Source organism: Alosa pseudoharengus, unplaced genomic scaffold, assembly GCF_046254945.1.
Source record: "Alosa pseudoharengus isolate Yale_2024_CS ecotype anadromous, Long Island Sound unplaced genomic scaffold, YU_APseudo_1.1 YU_APseudo_1.1_scf_7, whole genome shotgun sequence".
NCBI classification, from domain to species: Eukaryota; Metazoa; Chordata; class Actinopteri; order Clupeiformes; family Clupeidae; genus Alosa; species Alosa pseudoharengus.
In genome coordinates this window covers 13,256,713-13,274,704 of record NW_027468859.1, presented here as the reverse complement: position 1 = coordinate 13,274,704, position 17,992 = coordinate 13,256,713, and the positions used below count along the sequence as shown (strand labels likewise).

Below are 17,992 nucleotides of genomic sequence, written 5' to 3'. Positions count from 1 at the left end.
TTGCACAGGGTCATCTGTTAGATAGCATATGGGAGTAGGAGATAAGTGGAGTGGTCAGATGAGGCGAGGCTGACATCACGTCTGAAATCTGAATCCACTGAAATAAACACATTTGAAGACTGCTTTGTCAGTAAATCCTTAAGTTTGGGCATTTTTTGTGGTGTGTTCTTAGTGAATCATGATTAAGTGTTCTGCAAACATCTTTTAAACATCTACCTCCCTGTACTATGTATCACTGTCACATAGTCTGCCATGTACATATCATGAAATAATGGAACACCTTTATTAATAATGCATATGGCATGAAATAATGGAACACTTTTAACTGGGATGTTAAAGTGAGTTTGTAAATTTGGTATCACTCTCTCACTGGAGATAGTGAGTTCTTCTCCATTAACTCCCTCCACACACACACACACACACACACACACACACACACACACACACATTATGAGCAGGCACGCAATCTCTACCACAACCATAAAAAACAGCAAGATTTCAAAAAAAAAATCTTTATTTCCTGGTCAAAATGGACAAAACTTGTGATGCATGAATGCCAACACAGTGAAGAGAAACATCCTTTATTCACAAGAGCTGGTGTCTGAGTACCTCTCTCACTCACCCATTCATGGGAAAGACAGGAAACAAGAGCAAAATAACTTATAAAAAGGTAAATAAAAGTGTTTCAATATTCCTCTGGCTTTGAACCCTGTGACAAACCCAAACACTTCGGTTGACACTCACTAAATAAAATGGAATTAAATATACAAAACATGTTTTAAAAATAAAAATAAAAAAACAAAAGGAGCCGTAAAATAGATTATCAATGGGCCGATTTACATTCATTTTTAGTTCACAAATTGTTTCTCCAAAAGAAAAAAAAAACTGAAAACAACATCTGGTCCACAAGAAGGTGGACAATGCTGTTAGCATGGTTTAAAACATGGTAATAAGGCTGTCATGTCCTCTAGCTGGGCAGCTAGAGTCTCCTCTCCACTTCCTTTTGTACAGTTTGGCCTTCTCATGACTTCCTGTAGCTATGTGTGATTCTCAAATCCTAACCAAATGAAAACAGCTACATTTAATTCACATCGTAAAGGGGCAATAGGCAGCATTGTAGCCAAAAAGTGGACAGGAGTTCTCAACAGTGGAACTTCATGGGACTATACACAAAAATATCCAGACCGTTTCTTGCACATAATGTTTGCCATCCATACAAACTTACATACTATGAGTTAAACTGGTGGATTTACACTAATAATCGTGGCTGTTGTTTTTATCTACTCTTTGACGCAATGCTGGCTACTGCACCTTTAAAAGCAATAGTGGCCATTCAATCGATTCTTCAAATCGTTCCACCGTGTTGTGGTGGTGCCTAAACTCTACGCTACAGAAAATCAACAAAGTTTTGGCAGCTTGAGTGAGGCGCTAGACGCTGAGTGCAGGATATGAAACATGGGGTCTAGGGTTGCGTTTTTTTTATTCTGGCAAAAATAGATAGAGTAGTCTTTTTTTTCTTCTTTTCCTCCTATAGCGTTTGGACACAAATGTACGGCATCTGAAAAAGTTACTCTAAGGGGAAGCCATGCGGGATTGTGCTCAGTGTTACTATTGCCCTATTCTCAAAAACTCACACTTACACCCTTGCACCCTTTGAAGTGACCCTTAAGGTGGCAGTTTTGTGAAATGTCAAAAGGGGGAGCAATGTGAATGTGTACAATCAAAAACAAAATCAAAGGTTGAAAAAAAAAACGGAAGGAGAGTGAGATGTCTTGTACACAGCTTTGAATCCCAAAAGTGTGCAATTCATAGATACACTTCAAAGGCTGCAAAGGTGTACATGCAAGTAATGGGACTGGCCCTAAATATGCCTGTACAGAACAGCGCTCCCTGCGTGCGCTTGGGTCCCTGACGAGGCGTGGATGGGAGACCCGTGTGAGCTGAACACTGTCTGAGTGTTCTTAAGGAAAGAAAGAGTCCTTGTACAGTGCTGTGTGGTGAGTCGATCCGACGTGAGAAACACCATCAACGTTATTCACACCCACGCCCATCTCGGCCAGTGGCATCTGGCTAATCTATCAGAGTAGAGCACCGTAACCCTCATGTGCTGTGTAAATCCCATGTTGAGTTTTGAGTATTTTTTTATTTTTTTATTATTATTTTGCTTACTTATACATGTTTTTTTTTTTAGTTGAGCTTTTCCTTTTAACTCTTTGGGGTGACATACACCTTTGCGAGAAAAAAAAAACAAAAAACAATAAATCCTCAGTTATATGTTTTTTCCAGGGCTTACCAAATCCATCCCCCCAGTGTGCAGACTGGGTCCTTCTTGACCAGTCCGGCATGACAGCTTAAGACACTAGTATTCAGCAAACATCAATCACAGTCAAAAACACACTGACCGCCACCATACAAATCAGTACAACCACGCAGGATCCAAAAAGCTTCATCCGTCAAAACAACAAACATCACTTAGAAGCGTAGCCCCAACTGGTAGCATACCTATGAACATGAACATCATTTTTTGAATTAAATGATAGCTGGGAATAGCTGCCCTCACATGTGTACCAAATCTTCCTTAACGTTGAATTTGTGCATGGATTGTGCGTATTTTGATGACAAGTGTCTTCAATTTCTTTAACACCCCTACCCCTCCCGCAAGTAAAATACCACCAACGAAAATTCGTATGTGTAAGAAGTACACTGGAGAGCTGACGGAATAACAAAGGATGAATAAGGCTAGAATAACGATCCCTAACGATACATCAGGCCTCTACAGGAACCTTTTAGGCTTCGTGTCTTATTTCTGCTGGGAATTGTATTTTTCTCAATTTGACTCCTCTCTATTTTGAAGGCGTTCTTTCCCTAGACACGCAGCATCACTGAATGCATGTCTGGGAAGCTGAGAGTACTTGAAGGAGAGTTTAAAGGAATACCTCTAAAGGAACTGAAGCATCCAACAGACCTCAAAATGATCCTTCAAGGCATGATCCTCCCTTGTCCTCCAAACCAGGACAGACAGAGGGAGTAATTTTTCTTTTAAAAAACAAACAAACAAACAGACAAACAAAAAACTAGACATTCCTCTTTTACAGATTTTGTACCTAGCCATATCTGTGGCTGAAAAAATCAGTTCAGGTGACTGACTAATGACCAAACGAAGAACCAATGGAAATCAAGAGCTGGAACAAGCCATGACAAATGACACGTACAAGAGAGGAAAAAGGAAAAGAAAGCAGGGGTCTTGTTGTGGCAGATGCGGTGAGGTCATGGCTGCTGTGAATTGTGTGTGTGTGTGTGTGTGTGTGTGTGTTGTGTGTGTGAGTGTGTGTGGGAGGGACGGGGGGGTGGTTTCTGGGCACTTCCTGAAGTGTGTAGTGTTATCCCTCCCTGTGGCAAAGGGGGAGAAATTCCGGGAAAAAGTAGAACCAGTGCTGCATGATGGGAGAAGTGGGCAGGAGAAGCTGTGGGAGCTGGAGGAAAACTGGAGGATGATGATGATGATGATCAGAACAGAGTGCAGACAGGAGAGGGACGATGAGAGAGAAAGAAAGAGAGAGAGAGAGAGAGAGAGAGAAGAGAAGGAGATAGAGGGGATAGAAGAGATACAGAAGCACAAGAGATGTGATGGAGGGAAGAGAGATGGAGAGAAAGAGGGATGATAAAGTAGAGCTGAAAAGGGGAAAGAGAGGAAAGAGCAGAGTGAATGAAAGACAGATGGGGGAAAAGAGTGTCAGAGAGAAAGAGTAAAAGAGACAAAAAGGATGAGAGAGAGTGAGATGGGGAGAGTAACAGAGGAGGACTATGTAGTTCCACTGGCCGAATAGAGAGAGAGTGAGATGGGGAGAGTAACAGAGGAGGACTATGTAGTTCCACTGGCCGAATAGAGAGAGAGTGAGATGGGGAGAGTAACAGAGGAGGACTATGTAGTTCCACTGGCCGAATAGAGAGAGAGTGAGATGGGGAGAGTAACAGAGGAGGACTATGTAGTTCCACTGGCCGAACAGAGAGAGAGTGAGATGGGGAGAGTAACAGAGGAGGACTATGTAGTTCCACTGGCCGAATAGGAGAACTGTTCAAAGTGAGGCCTCCTGTCACTGTCAAAGGACTCCATGTTGTCATCTGCAAGAGAAAGGAGCACACAGTCATCATCCTCATCATCGTCACCATCATCATCATCATCATCATCATCGCTTCCACCTGCCGTTGCTATTTTAGTTTGATTGTTATTTAATTGTTATTATTAATTAGGTTTATTTAATATTGTTTATTTAGTTGTTATTATTCATTCAAGTTTGTGGTCCTCTTTGATGTCTACTGTCTATGACATGTTGACAACACTAGGGGGCGATGTAGTCCCATGTATACCACTAAGGGTTCTATGAGAAAGTGAGGAAGGGGAATCTTCAACTCTTCTCAATACAGTTCAAGTGTACCACTTACAGCTGAAAACTTCACACATTGACAGCTTCAAAGAGAGCCTCCTGTTTGCCTTTTGTGATAGGAATTTCTCGGTGCACTTTTTGCGAGATTAAACTAGTTTCTAAATCACACAGCCTGAAAGTGCAGTACAGAGATGACTCACTTGGACAACACCAAACAACAAGCCCAAAAGCATGTCACACACTTCAGTCTGATTTACCAGAAGCTTGTCAAGACAAACAGGTAACAGAAAGTTTGGTTTTCTGTGTGTGTGTCTGTGACAACAGACCCTTAAGGCTGAATCTCCTGTGATATTCTTGATATCACTCTGCCACTGAATCCAGTGATATCAAGAATAGCCTTTCATTGTTTTCCATTAGTGTTGACTAAACAGACATTCGCCATACTTCTGACCCTGTTGCAACTGTGACAGCATCATACCGTTATTAGATTTTCAGATTCATATTGGAAGACTTCTGGCTGCCTTGTGTATGTAGTCCAGGCAACAAGGGTCAGGTGTGGTGCTGAGGACAGCCTCCGGTCCAGCCTCCCCTTGAGGCCCTCTTGCACACCAGGATGCTCTATCTTTCTCCCTCCCCCCTCTCTTTCTCTCAATCTTTCTCTCTCCCTCCCTCTTTCTCTCTCGCCCCCTCACCCCCTCTCAGACACTCTCTCTCTCTCTGACAGATGTGGGCTGTAGAATGGGAGAGGAGTAGACCGTGCAGATGTGAGTTTGGCCCTGCCTGGATGCAGCAGCTTGTCTGTTTGACTGTCCAGGACTTTTTCATTTTCAATTGTTTAGACGTGCTGAGAACATGGGCATGCTAACTAAACTGTAGACATGAAAAGTTATTATTGTGATGAAATATTTCAAAATATTTCTTAGTGGTGTTTACACAATACATAATGTCTTTTCCAAAAACATACTAGAGCCTTCCCATCCTTAGACAATCTGAAGGTAAGTTTCTCCATATAGTTGTATCCACAACTCCCAGCCATTGGCCTTTAGATTAATATTGCACCCTCCAGCCATTTCACCTCCTTAGCATCCCAGTACTGCTGTGCTTCTGTGGCCGGTATCAGCCTCATCTGAACCCCCACCCCCCATACACACACACACAACCCATCTCCCATCTGCCATGAGACACAATCAACATCAGCTGAAATAAGATTCCGATTCCTCCTGGAGCACGCTCCTGTGAGTGTGTGTGTGTGTGTGTGTGTGTGTGTGTGTGTGTGTGTGTGTGTACGCCTTGACTAGTTATGCCACTTCAATCCAAAAGTCATCCGTGCGCGGCTCCCTGTATTTGACTCCCACGGTTTGGAAGAGGCTTTTCATCCCCATGTGGCTGTGTAATGGCAGACTTAGCTGGACTTTGTGTTCACACAGCAAAGCAAAGATGTTTTTGTTGGTCGGGCAAAGAGCCATTGGAGTAGTGACTTTACAGAGAGTGGATGGAGTGTCACAAAGCTCCAGACACTGTTTAAGGGTCTGATTATAGGATATAATGCTCCCTATGTTTTTTAATGTCACAAGCCAAGAGGACAAATAGTATGTGTCCATGAGTTTGGCTGTCAAAAGCAAATGGTCAGATACTACATATAGATGTCAATATAGTCCCATGCAGATCATTGTCTGCTCTCTCTCTTTCTTTCTCTCTCTCTCTATTTTATCAGTCTTCATTGCTCTATCTCTACAGGCTTTGCATTTCTTTTCCACCAAATCTGACGCTATAAATGGGCCTAAGCCTATTATATTTTTCCATGAAACCAACATGAACATAACTTTCCATCTACACTCGATTAGCGGTGATTCACTAGTAAGCACATACCTTGTCCAGGGGGAGTGATGGTGATGGTTTGTCCAGTGAACTCCACATCAAAATACCGCGTGTCCGTTTCGGAAGTCACCTGGGGCTTGAAGGGTGGGTCCAGCTAAGGGTGAAAATGCAAGAAGCAATTATTTAAAAAAATAATTAACTGTAACTGCCTAATAATAAATAGACAGGGAACTAGACGGAAAAAGAGATAGGGAACTGCAAAGTGTACTTGCTCAACTGTTGTTAGCTAGAAGGTCACTAATAGGTCACACTCTTTCTCTCTCTCTATATATCATTCACACATTCATATCTGTCTGGCATGGGTGTAAACATGATCTCTCTCTCTCAGTCCTCATTCTTTCTCCCCCTGAATGTACACATGCATGCACACAAACACTTCTTCCATTCCAGTGCTAATTAAGTTTGAATTAGGTTTTGAGAGGTTTGAAACAAAAACCTCTGAAGGAGCTCGCCGGACAAAAGGATGATCTGTTTGTGGCACTACACACCTTTTTCTCGTACACATCCTGCCACTGGATTCCAGAGAAGAAGGTATGCTGCATGATCTCTTTAGCATCATCAGGGCCACCCCCTAACCTGTGGAGGCAGAGAAATCAAACACACAAGCACGTCAGAAAACCATTGTATTCCGTCATTTAACAGATGCATCAACCCAGTGTGTCATAGCGTTACACAGACATGCAATTTATCAGTACCTGTGGTCTATGGTACTGAGCCTTTGGCTTTGATGTTGTTCACAGTTGGGTACAAGTACATCCTCTGTCTCTGTCACTAGCCAAACCTGACATGACCCTGATGATCTGGGCTAAAGGTCATGACCCTGTGCCCCCGGCTGTCTCACCGCTGTTTGGGGTCCTTGTGCAGCAGGCCGGAGAGCAGGGCTTTGGCCTCGGGGCCGAGGGTGCGTGGGAAGCGGATTTCCTCCATGAGGATGAGTTCGAACAGGCGCTCGTGGTCCTGGTTGTAGAAGGGCAGCCGGCCGCACATCATCTCGTACATGACCACGCCCAGACCCCACCAGTCCACCGCACGGCCGTAGTCATTGTCCTCCAGCACCTGAGAGGTGTACATACACATTACACACACGTTACACACACACACACACACACACATGCAGTGGTGTAGTCTACGTAGAACGCAGGTATACGCCGTATACCCACCTCAAAATTTTGGTTATTTCAGTATACCCACCTAAAATGTTCAGTATACCCACTTAAAATTCATTTTTCAATATTTAGAATAGCACAGCCACGTTTCATCAACGGCCACTTCTCATGGAAGCCTTGTAATTTAACAACACAACGATATTACACTTTACAATATTCATTCGGAGATTGTGGCAGTCAATCTCCCATGGATTCTCCGTCAGTTATTTCCAGATATGAAACCATGCAGAGTTGCATTGATCTATGGTTTCCATTGCGACCAACCAATCAGACGCGGCTTTTCTGTCTCACTGTCAGCCAAAACAAAAAATCTAGCATGGGGTGCGTAGTTGCTAAAGGACTTTGTAAAATCTAGCATGGGGTGCGTAGTTGCTAAAGGACTTTGTAAACTCGAGGCTTCTACGAAAAGTCATTGTACATCTGAAGTGGGCTGATACGTTCTCCATGTTCTCACCATTCTGATCGGATTATGCAACTATCATCTCATCATCCGAGAGTTCGCATTTCCAGGGCACACTTTTCCAGGGCTGTTGACAGGTATGGTGTAATATATATGACTTATTAACACAGCGTCTAACTTTCGTGAACATTATTATTATTATTATTATTATTATTATTATTTGAAAAGCCTCCATGCGTGGGGGAAAACATGCCAGTGAATTTCGCTAGGTAGCCTTCCCCCCGACCTCGAGCTGCCAGGTTAAAGCAGCAGCACAGCAGCGTTCCAGGTTTTTAGTTGGGGACGACGAGGATGGCCAGGCGCAAAGGACAGCAAGACCTTCGGAACTTTTTTAATAAGGTTGCCGACCTGACGTTTCCGAAGGTAAGTTAAGAGTCAAAAACATCATTCACGCTTTTTATGAGACTTGTATTACTACCAAGTTACCCTTCTAGGTTGTTTAATTTGTGGACATAACACGGTAATAACACAGGCTAGTCATGCTGTAGTCTAGCGTTCGTTCTTCTCTCAATACTAGCAACGTACTCTGATCCACGTTACCCTACTTAGTTTTAATTTCTGGACGTTTGTTTATCTGGGATTCTTCTTTGGGAATAACTCCTAATCGCCATGTCTGTCTGTAAACGATCTACATGATGTGTACTGTGGGTGTCTGGATTAAGTATCTATCATGAACTTTATTTACTATCCAGAACCATGCTATCTCCATTGTATGCATGGATGGAGAGATATATTATCTGTATATGGGCAATAACATTATCTACCACACTGTTACTGCGATATAATGCCAGATGCAAAAACCTTTAGTGCATGTGATGAGTTTACAAAACAGGCTATATTTCTATTGACATGTCGAAGACACACAGCCTGTCTCAAGATGTGATGGTGTTCTGCTGCTTTAAAACAATCACTCTGTTAGGCCTTGCTCTATGAGAGATGAGTACAAAGATAGTATGAAGAAGTGCCACATGGAGTTCCATTGCCTTTGAGATACACAGCACACAGTCCACACAATGAAAGTGAATTTATGCTGTCCCTCACGCATGCAAGGGGCAGGTAAGTGCAAATCTGTGTGTGCATGTCATTGTGCTACGCTGTCTGTGTGTGTGTTTGTGTGACGCGGTAGTGAGCTGGGTCACCCACCTCAGGGGCCAGATACTCCGGCGTGCCGCAGAAGGTCTTCATGGTGGCCCCGTCGGTGATGCCTTCTTTGCAGAGCCCAAAGTCCGTGATCTTAATGTGGCCATCTTTGTCCAGCATCAGGTTCTCCAGCTAGAGCGCCACAGGGAACGGCGACAAATAGCAAACATGAGCGAGATTTTCAAGTCGAATAGTCCCAGGTGACGAGCCAGTATCTCAGCAGTCTCACAGTAGGGGATCAGCTGAGAAAATGTCAGCTGGTCTAAACCCAGCAAGGCACAGTTCACACCAAATGCCACTAAAAAGGGACATGAGTCATCTATCCGCTCTGGGAATCACCCGAGTCATCGACAACACAAACACCGCAAACACAGTCTTACATCAGGGCTGTAATGATTCTGGCCACGGCCAAAGTGAAATGCCTCAATCAAATACACTGCCTGGTCAAAAAAAAGTCACTTCCTGTATTTAACTAAGCAAACAGGTACTGTAAGAGCTGCAGTTGGTCAGGTCTATGTTCAGCAAAGTTATGTGCCCAAATAAGGAGGTCAGCTGACTACCTGAAAATACTGAATGATTAGGTTATTCCATCAATGGATTTTTTCTTCCCTGATGTCACGGGCATATTCCAAGATGACAATGCCAGGATTCATCGGGCTCAAATTGTGAAAGAGTGGTTCAGGGAGCATGTGACATCATCATTCACACATGGATTACCACAAAGTCCAGACCTTAATCTCATTGAGAATCTTTGGGATGTGCTGGAGAAGACTGCGCAGTGGTCCGAATCTCCCATCATCAATACAAGATCTTGGCGGAAAATTAATGCAACGCTGGACGCAAATAAATGTTGTGACATTGCAGAAGCTTATGGAAACGATGCCACATCGAATGCATGCCGTAATCAAAGCTAAAGGCGCTCCAAAGAAATATTAGTGTGTGACATTTTTTTTTGCCAGGCAGTGTAGCTTTTATAGATGAAAAATCCGAAAGAAATAGTTTCTTTCAGTTAAAACACTACACAAAGTGTTAAGACAAGTACAATATGAGATTATTCAATCTAAGTCTTAAAGCTGGAAATAAATTCCATAGCCGACCAGATGAGGTGTCTTTTCATGGGGTCAGTTTTCAGAGAATGGACCTGACATGTCCCTCCCTCAGCTCAGGTGAGTTCTGCTGAGGTGCTCTCTGGTAAGTGGTTCTGGCACGTTCTCACCTTGAGGTCACGGTACACTACATTCCTCTCTGAGTGGAGGTAGTCCAGCGCAGACACGATCTCGGCACCGTAGAAGCGAGAGCGCTCTTCAGTGAATACCCGCTCCCTGGATAGATGGAAGAAGAGCTGAAGACAGGGGACACCAGAGAGAACATTATAGGGTCTCCTCAGTCAATATAACATTTCATTATAATACATCCAAGATAGCTGATATATGACATTTATGCAATATATATATATATATATCAATACAATATCCAACAAATCTATGACATCTGTAACTATAGAGACCACAGCCTGCATACTGGGCCCTCATCAGGGTGGATCTAAAGGCCCCAGTATCTCTACCACCTGATCTGATGGGCTTCTCTGGCATCAACACAACGTAGATGGTTACATGGCAACAGGAAGCATGGCAACTCCACCCAGTTCATGTACCACTCAGTCTGCAGTCAGTCTGTTGTGGTCCTGTACACTGCGAGTGGAGCCTGTCTGTGTTTGTTTTGCTTGATATTGTCTTTCTCCCGACTATATACAGTAGTCTCCATATTGATTTACGGTTTCAAAAGAAGGAGACTGCAGATATTTGCATGTCATCATCTAACAATACCCAAATAGGCACCAGCACGACCGTGACAATGGGGCTGGTCTCCGGACCGTCATCCACTCGATGTGTTCTATTACGTTACTCAGGCGCTGACAGATTAAGATTAATCGATTTTTAATTTGAACTAATGCAATTAGCAAATTGCGAAGGCCGCACCTAATCGTGCAGCTCATGACTCAGATGATTGTTGCAACCAAGCCGGAGTGTTTTGCTACTTCCTAAGGCAACACAATGAACATGTGCCAACATTTCTAAAAGCACCACAAGCAGTAGTATGATGAATGTACTGTACAAAAAGGCAATCGGAGGTAGTGCTTGTCTTTCCCAGGAAATCATATTTTGACTTTTAACTGAAGCTTGACTTTCAAAAATGATAACATAAATCAAATCGCAATATCTGTCAGAAAAATCACAATTAGATATTTCCCCAATCGAAAGATGACAGCTTTACAGGGAAACGGTGTTACATCAGAGGCCTCTTCGTGGGAAGCTCCTGCTTTGCTTATGCAAAACATAGAAGGGATGTGCTTATGCACTTCCCCCTGTAGTAGTTTTGAACACTGGTCTGAAAATAGCACATGGACACCAAGCACGAGAGTAAACCAGTCAAATGACCGAAATAATAAACAGAACAGAAGATGATGTAGATAATGAGCAACTGATAACCCTGGTGACTCCTGGAAGCCTTGCTCATCATTCCACAACACTCTCTCATACTGAAACCTACTGTACACTAAATCACTCAGACAAATACACAAACACACACACACAAATAAAACACACCCACCCACACACGCACACACACACACATGCACACACACAAATAAAATACACCGTCCCACACACACAAACACACACACACACACAAACTCACTCACCTCTCCACCATTGGCGTACTCCATGACGAAGCACAATCGATCATGTGTCTGGAAGGAATACTTCAATCCCTGATGGAGCAGTCAAAAGAAGATGGCATCAGGCGATACACTTACTGTATATGCATCAAGCAACTTCCAATGAGTCTGACAGCACCGGAGTACTCTCAATTAGTTCAACTAATAACACATTATCACTACATGTCTCCCAATGCATATCACAGAGAGTGGAAAATGAGCTGTGCACAACCACTAACTAGCTGACACTAGATTCCATATTCACAGAAGCATCCTAAGTTTGGGGTATCACTGCATTTGCACCTCATGATATATAGAGAAATTAAAACCCAGATCACTGTATTAAATATGTCAGTGTGTCCTACAATGAAAACAAGCTGTTAGGGTATGGGACAAATCAAAACTCTAAGTGGATCGCAGAAGTAACACAAACTACAACTGAACGGCACCAAACTGTGTGGAGTAGGACTGACGATTGAGATTTCTTGTCTAAAAACAACATGTCAGACGGTTGTATCTCACCGTGAGAAAAGGGTGCTTGGAGCTCTGTAGAACCCGGTTCTCGGTCAGAGTGTGTGCTACCTCATCCTGCCGAGAGTGAGAGAACAGATTCCATCAAACGGTGACACACAGTAACACCGTCAACCAGAACACATCTCTGCCATTCACTGAACCAGAGTTTAGTCAACAATAAAAAAATATTGCCCTCCCAAAGAGGACGATGCAGAATTTAAGCTACATGATGTTGTTTTTTTTTAACCTTAAAATAACGGTTTTAATCTCATTTTTACAGTAAGGAGACAGAGTCAGATAAGCAAAACTGCTTATCTAACACAATCTAACCAAGTGTTATTAATCTTATATCAAGATAAAAAAACTAGTTGGTATTGTTTTCAGTATAAAGAGACTTACCTAGCGCTTTCTCATGAAATCATTTGACTTAATTTAAGAAAAGTTTGACTTATTTTAAGACATCTCATCCTGAACACAAGCAAATGTGTCTGCCAGTGCGTTGAGTAAATTTGTCTTGATAAGACTCCTTAAAATAAGTCAAGGTCTTCTTAAATTAAGTCAAAATGATGTTACGGGAGAGCACTAGGTAAGTCTCTTCATACTAAAAACAATACCAAATAGATTCTTTGATCTTAATAGAAGATTATTAACACTTGGTTAGATTTAATTTTTTGCAGTGCGGATGTGCACGTCTAGTACTGCACTATGTAATGTTGTTGTCATTAGTAGGAGGATGAGCCATTCATAGTGACATATTGTATGTACAGTATACCTATATAGTGACATATGTATAATACGTATAGTGACATATATATGATGTGCATAGTGACATATGTATATGATACGTATAGTGACAAATGTATATGATGTCCATAGTAACATGTATATGATACGTACAGTATAGTGACATATGTACATGATGTGTATAGTGACATGTATATGATACGTATAGTGACATATGTATATATACCTATATAGTGACATATGTATATGATGTGCATAGTGACATATGTATATGATGTGCATATATGTATATGATGTGCATAGTGACATATGTATATGATATGTACAGTATAGTGACATATGTATATGATGCGTACAGTATAGTGACATATGTGCATGATGTGCATAGTGACATACGTACAGTATATGATGCGTATAGTGTCATATGTATATGATACGTGTAGCGACATATACGTATATGATGCGCATAGTGACATATGTATATGATGCATATAGTGACATACGTATATGATGCGTATAGTGACATATGTATATGATACGTGTAGTGACATATCTATAGACCCTTTCAAGAGAGTTCCATTATCAGCATCATAGTTGGCCCCACAAGACTTCCTTTTTAACATTCCATATGTTATCTTAATGCAGAGGAAGTAGATCGGGAACCAAATAGAATGTTCAAGCATTGTTTTTGTTTTTATTGTTGAAAGGGTCTATATGATGTGTATAGTAGTGACATACTGTATAATACGTGTCGTATTGTGACATATGCATATAATGCGCAGGCATGGACTGGCCATCGGGTCAGTGGGCCGACGCACATTTTTGGGCCGGGGCTGTCATGATTTAATAATAATAATAAAAATATTCACCGCGACGGTATTTGAGACACGAAACGGAGAGAGACGTTACGTTTGATGTGCAGTGTAGTGACAGAGGAAGGAGAAGTATCGGTGGATTCGGAGGAGGTGGACAGAGACATTACGGAGGAGGAGACGTTACCCAACAGGGACAAATTGAGGAAGAGGTCAGAATAGCTACTGTAAATGTTAGCAGAATGAAGAGGGACGTTTCATGGAGGGAGGGCTGTTGTGTGTGTGTGTGTGTGGAGGGCTGGGTGGGTGTCCACCTGCTCCTCCGCTTTCGATTGACATGCATTTGAGCGTTTCACTGCAACATGTAGCAACGAAGCCATCTGCATTTTACATTGCGCTATTCGATTGTCGTCGACGCGGAGAGGAGAAAAATTAAATAAGTTATCCACAACAAATCAACGAGTGGTCGGCCTCAGAACGCACTCAACTTTTTAAGATCTGAAGTCAGTCATGATTGGTCGAAATTGTTGTCAATCTTGACGCAGTACAACAAGCAAACCTATCACATTTATGTGCGCTTACTGTAGGCCTAGGCTACACACACGCACGCACTCAGAAAGACACTAGAATGACACAGCAATTATGATAGCCTGTAACAATGAAAATGTTTTGGGATGTGTGTATCTTCACTTAATAGTATCTGGGGAGATTGTAGGCTAAAAGTGTCTGTGTAAATGCTCAACATACGAAATAATTACAGGACTCATTTTATTCAGTCAGACTTAAAACATGCATAATAATAGTAGCCTATAGAGTTTTGTGCACAACCTAGTCCTTGCTGGTTTGGAGGTGGTCACCAGTGGGTGTGTGTGTGTGTGTTTTAATAGCCTTTGTTTTCAAATAATGCTATGAGTAGACTCGGTGTCCAACTTACAGTGTTATTTTAGCTTGCCATAAAGTTATAGTTTGCAGGTGTTATAGCTTACAGTTATTATTATCATGTAATATTAGTGAAACATTGCTTTCCCGAAATGGATGATAAATGTGCGCATATATCCTCTGGTATGTCGTGTGCCTCAGCATATCGTATAAATAATCATGGTGGGCCGCCATGGCCAAAAATGCCCGGGCCATTTTTTGGTCCCAGTCCAGCCCTGATAATGCGTATGACATTATGTACATGATACGTATAGTGACATATGTATATGATACGTGTAGTGACATACTTATTGCTGATATATCTATACAGATGCTATGTTATCAATACAGCATCAAAACACTAATATAAAGGCAAAAGGTAATTTTAATTTCTCGGCTTACAACACAAGCATAATTCAATTTTTATCTTTGGGCCTGAAATATACTTGCTGAAAATGAGTTTTTAAAGATGAAAGGCAAAGAATGTGAAAGAATAACAGAAGAACCTCTTTCTTCTGCACTCACTTTTGCCACTATCACTTCCTTCTTTAGGATCTTCATGGCATAGTATTTCCCAGTGGCTTTCTCTTTCACCAGAATCACTTTCCCAAAAGTGCCTTTCCCCAGGAGTTTGAGGTATTCAAAGTTGTGCATAGTCTGCGGAGACAACGAAAACATAGACAAATGTAAAGATTTGTGTTTGTGTGCATGTGAGTATCAGAGAGAGAGAGAGAGGGAGAGAGAGAGAGAGAAAGACGCTTACTGAAGGTGCATGTTTGTGGCTCAAAATAGCTGAATACCAACCTTTTAAAACAGCTCATTTGCATAGACGCTGTTGGCAGCCTTAATGTGTGGTCTCGTCTGTACAGGGAGGTCAGTTATGCTATGCGCATTACTATGCATAGTGACACCCAGGCAGGATCAGGTCCCAAGATGGTACTTAATGTTTTTATGCATACAAATCCTACTTAAGCATTTAAAGTGTGAGTGTGAATGTGTGTGTGTGTGTGTGGGTAATGGCGGACGCCGGCCCGACGCTGGCCCACAGCAAACACTAAAAACATCTCGCCCGTCGTAACTGCCGCCGAAAACGCAGAAAAAGATGTTTAATATGCAGCTAAGATTACTCTTCATAATGTGCTTAATAACAACTCTGAAGGTGACCCTGAAAGAAGCCCGCAAATCTGGCAAAATATGTAGTTTAGGCCATGTGCACAAGATGTGTGTAAGAGGCCTGCAGATCTGCGGACTACATAAGAACAAGGCCAAGAAACTGACAAGATATTGCTCTGTATCAGCAGTAATTGGTAGCCTCTACATATGGAGGCGTAGGTGCCACCTTTACCCCTAATGGCATAATGGACTGGATATTGGCTGCTGTTGTACACCTTTCAATCACATTTGGATTATGCCATGATATATGCTTATCTTCTAATCCAAATAAAGAACTTAAATGTGTATGTTTATGTGTGTGTGTTTGTGTATGTGTGTGTGTGTGTGTGTGTTTATGTGTGTGTGTTTGTGTGTGTGTGTGTGTTTGTATATGTGTGTGTGTGTTTGTGTATGTGTGTGTGTGTGTGCATTTGTGTGTGTGTGTGTGTGTGTGTGTGTGTGTGTCTGATGAAGAGCGTGTAGCTCGAAAACGTTCACTTGGTGAAATAAAAAATAAAAGATAAAGCAAAACGGGAGCAAGTGTGCGGACATTCAACTTTGTTTTTGTGTGTGTGTGTGTGCCATAACCAGACGCACCACTTTGTGACGGGGTTTAGAGGGACACAGGTCCACATCGAAGGGGTCAGAGGACGAGTCCCTCCTCTCCTCCTCCTGCCTCTGCAGGCTGTCCGCCACCGCCTGGATCGCCTTCGTCCACTCCTCTCTGAGGGACACACACAGAGCCAGAGTTAGTTGGTGTGCGCATGTGTGTGTGAGAGAGTGAGTGAGGAAGAGAATGAAAGAGGTGGAGAGAGAGAGACAAAGTAAGAGAGAGGGAGAGAGAGAGATAGACAGACAGATAGAAAGAGGGGTGTGACAGAATTAGATGGTGTGCATAATGTGAGAGAGTGAGGGAGAGAACGAAACACCGGAGAGATTGAGAGACAAAGTGAGAAAGAGTGAGAGAGAGAGAGAAAGAGAGAGAGAGAGAGAGGTAGAAATAGGGGTGTGACACATTACATCACTGGTGCTTTATAGTTACAAAACCAGAACTACACATACGCATAAAAAGAGAAGGAATGTAGGCTATCATAACCAATGTCTTGTGTAACCATGATTCAGGCATTTTAGTTAAGACCATTCACCTACTGAGAACTGAGTTTAAGAAGATCACGGTGTGTGTGTGTGTGTGTGTGTGTGTGTGTGTGTGTGTGTGTGTGTGTGTGTGTGTCTGTCTGTCTGTCTGTGTGTGTGTGTGTGTGTGAAAAACATGCCTCTCCTCCGGAGTTTCCACGTGGAAGGTGCGCTCTATGACGCTTGTCCACTGCAGACAACGAATAATGAAGGTGTTGGATTTCGGCCTCTCCGTCTTCATCAGCTGGCACTCTGAGATAGAAAAAAAGAGAGAGAGAGAGAGATAGAGAGAAAGAGAAAAGGAGAGAGAGAAGTGGGGTTGAAGAAAACATTATATATTTGCTAGTGTAACCTGTGTTGTGTTGACCACGCGACTCAGCCCTGCAGTCGCCCGGACTTGAACCTGCAACATGCAGCACCTCAGATTGCAAGACGAGCGCGTTAGCAAGTGAGCTAAAAACCCCAGGGTGCTAGCGAGGCGTCGGGACGGGGGGTTTACACAACGTACACGCTGCACAGCTACGTACCAGTTGGCTATACCGTTACACTATGCAATCAGGCAGAGTGAGGTGTGGAGAGATGCGGCTTGTCCACTCTACAGGTCAAGCAGACAGACAGAAGACAAGCGTAAGACCAGCGCAAGCGTGGGAACACTGTGGGATGGAGAGACCGAAGATGTGAAACAGCAATAAACAGGTGAAGCCGAGACCACAACAGAAATCAACAACAGAGATAGTCTGAGTAATAAAGAGAAACAGACAAAGGAGAGGCCGCGATGGAGGAAGCGATATCCAGGCTAACTGGCACTCACAGATGAGCGATATGACTAAGAGAAAGAGATCAAGTGAGATTAAGTTGCAGAGCAATGCGCACATACACACATACTGTGCAAATTAGATGAAACAAAATTAGATTTGCCTTATTTACAGTCTAATTCAGTTTCATATGTCGAAAGGCCCCTTGATAGGAAATAT

The 17,992-nt window shown here is 42.6% G+C and overlaps 1 protein-coding gene across 1 annotated transcript in view; it reads right to left on the bottom strand.

The window, feature by feature from the left end:
* Positions 1–518: 518 nt before the first annotated feature.
* Positions 519–17,992, bottom strand: part of LOC143109090 (RAC-alpha serine/threonine-protein kinase-like) — a 40,213-nt gene continuing 22,739 nt past the window's right edge. The window contains exons 4-14 of the mRNA XM_076271688.1: positions 17,155–17,270; positions 16,482–16,604; positions 15,258–15,389; positions 12,268–12,333; positions 11,731–11,799; positions 10,246–10,371; positions 9,033–9,161; positions 7,105–7,319; positions 6,752–6,839; positions 6,255–6,357; positions 519–4,122 (exon numbers count right to left, since the gene is read on the bottom strand). Of these exons, the coding sequence (XP_076127803.1) occupies positions 4,043–4,122; positions 6,255–6,357; positions 6,752–6,839; positions 7,105–7,319; positions 9,033–9,161; positions 10,246–10,371; positions 11,731–11,799; positions 12,268–12,333; positions 15,258–15,389; positions 16,482–16,604; positions 17,155–17,270 (1,247 nt within the window). The 3' untranslated portion in view covers positions 519–4,042. The remainder of the gene's footprint in view (positions 4,123–6,254; positions 6,358–6,751; positions 6,840–7,104; positions 7,320–9,032; positions 9,162–10,245; positions 10,372–11,730; positions 11,800–12,267; positions 12,334–15,257; positions 15,390–16,481; positions 16,605–17,154; positions 17,271–17,992) is intronic.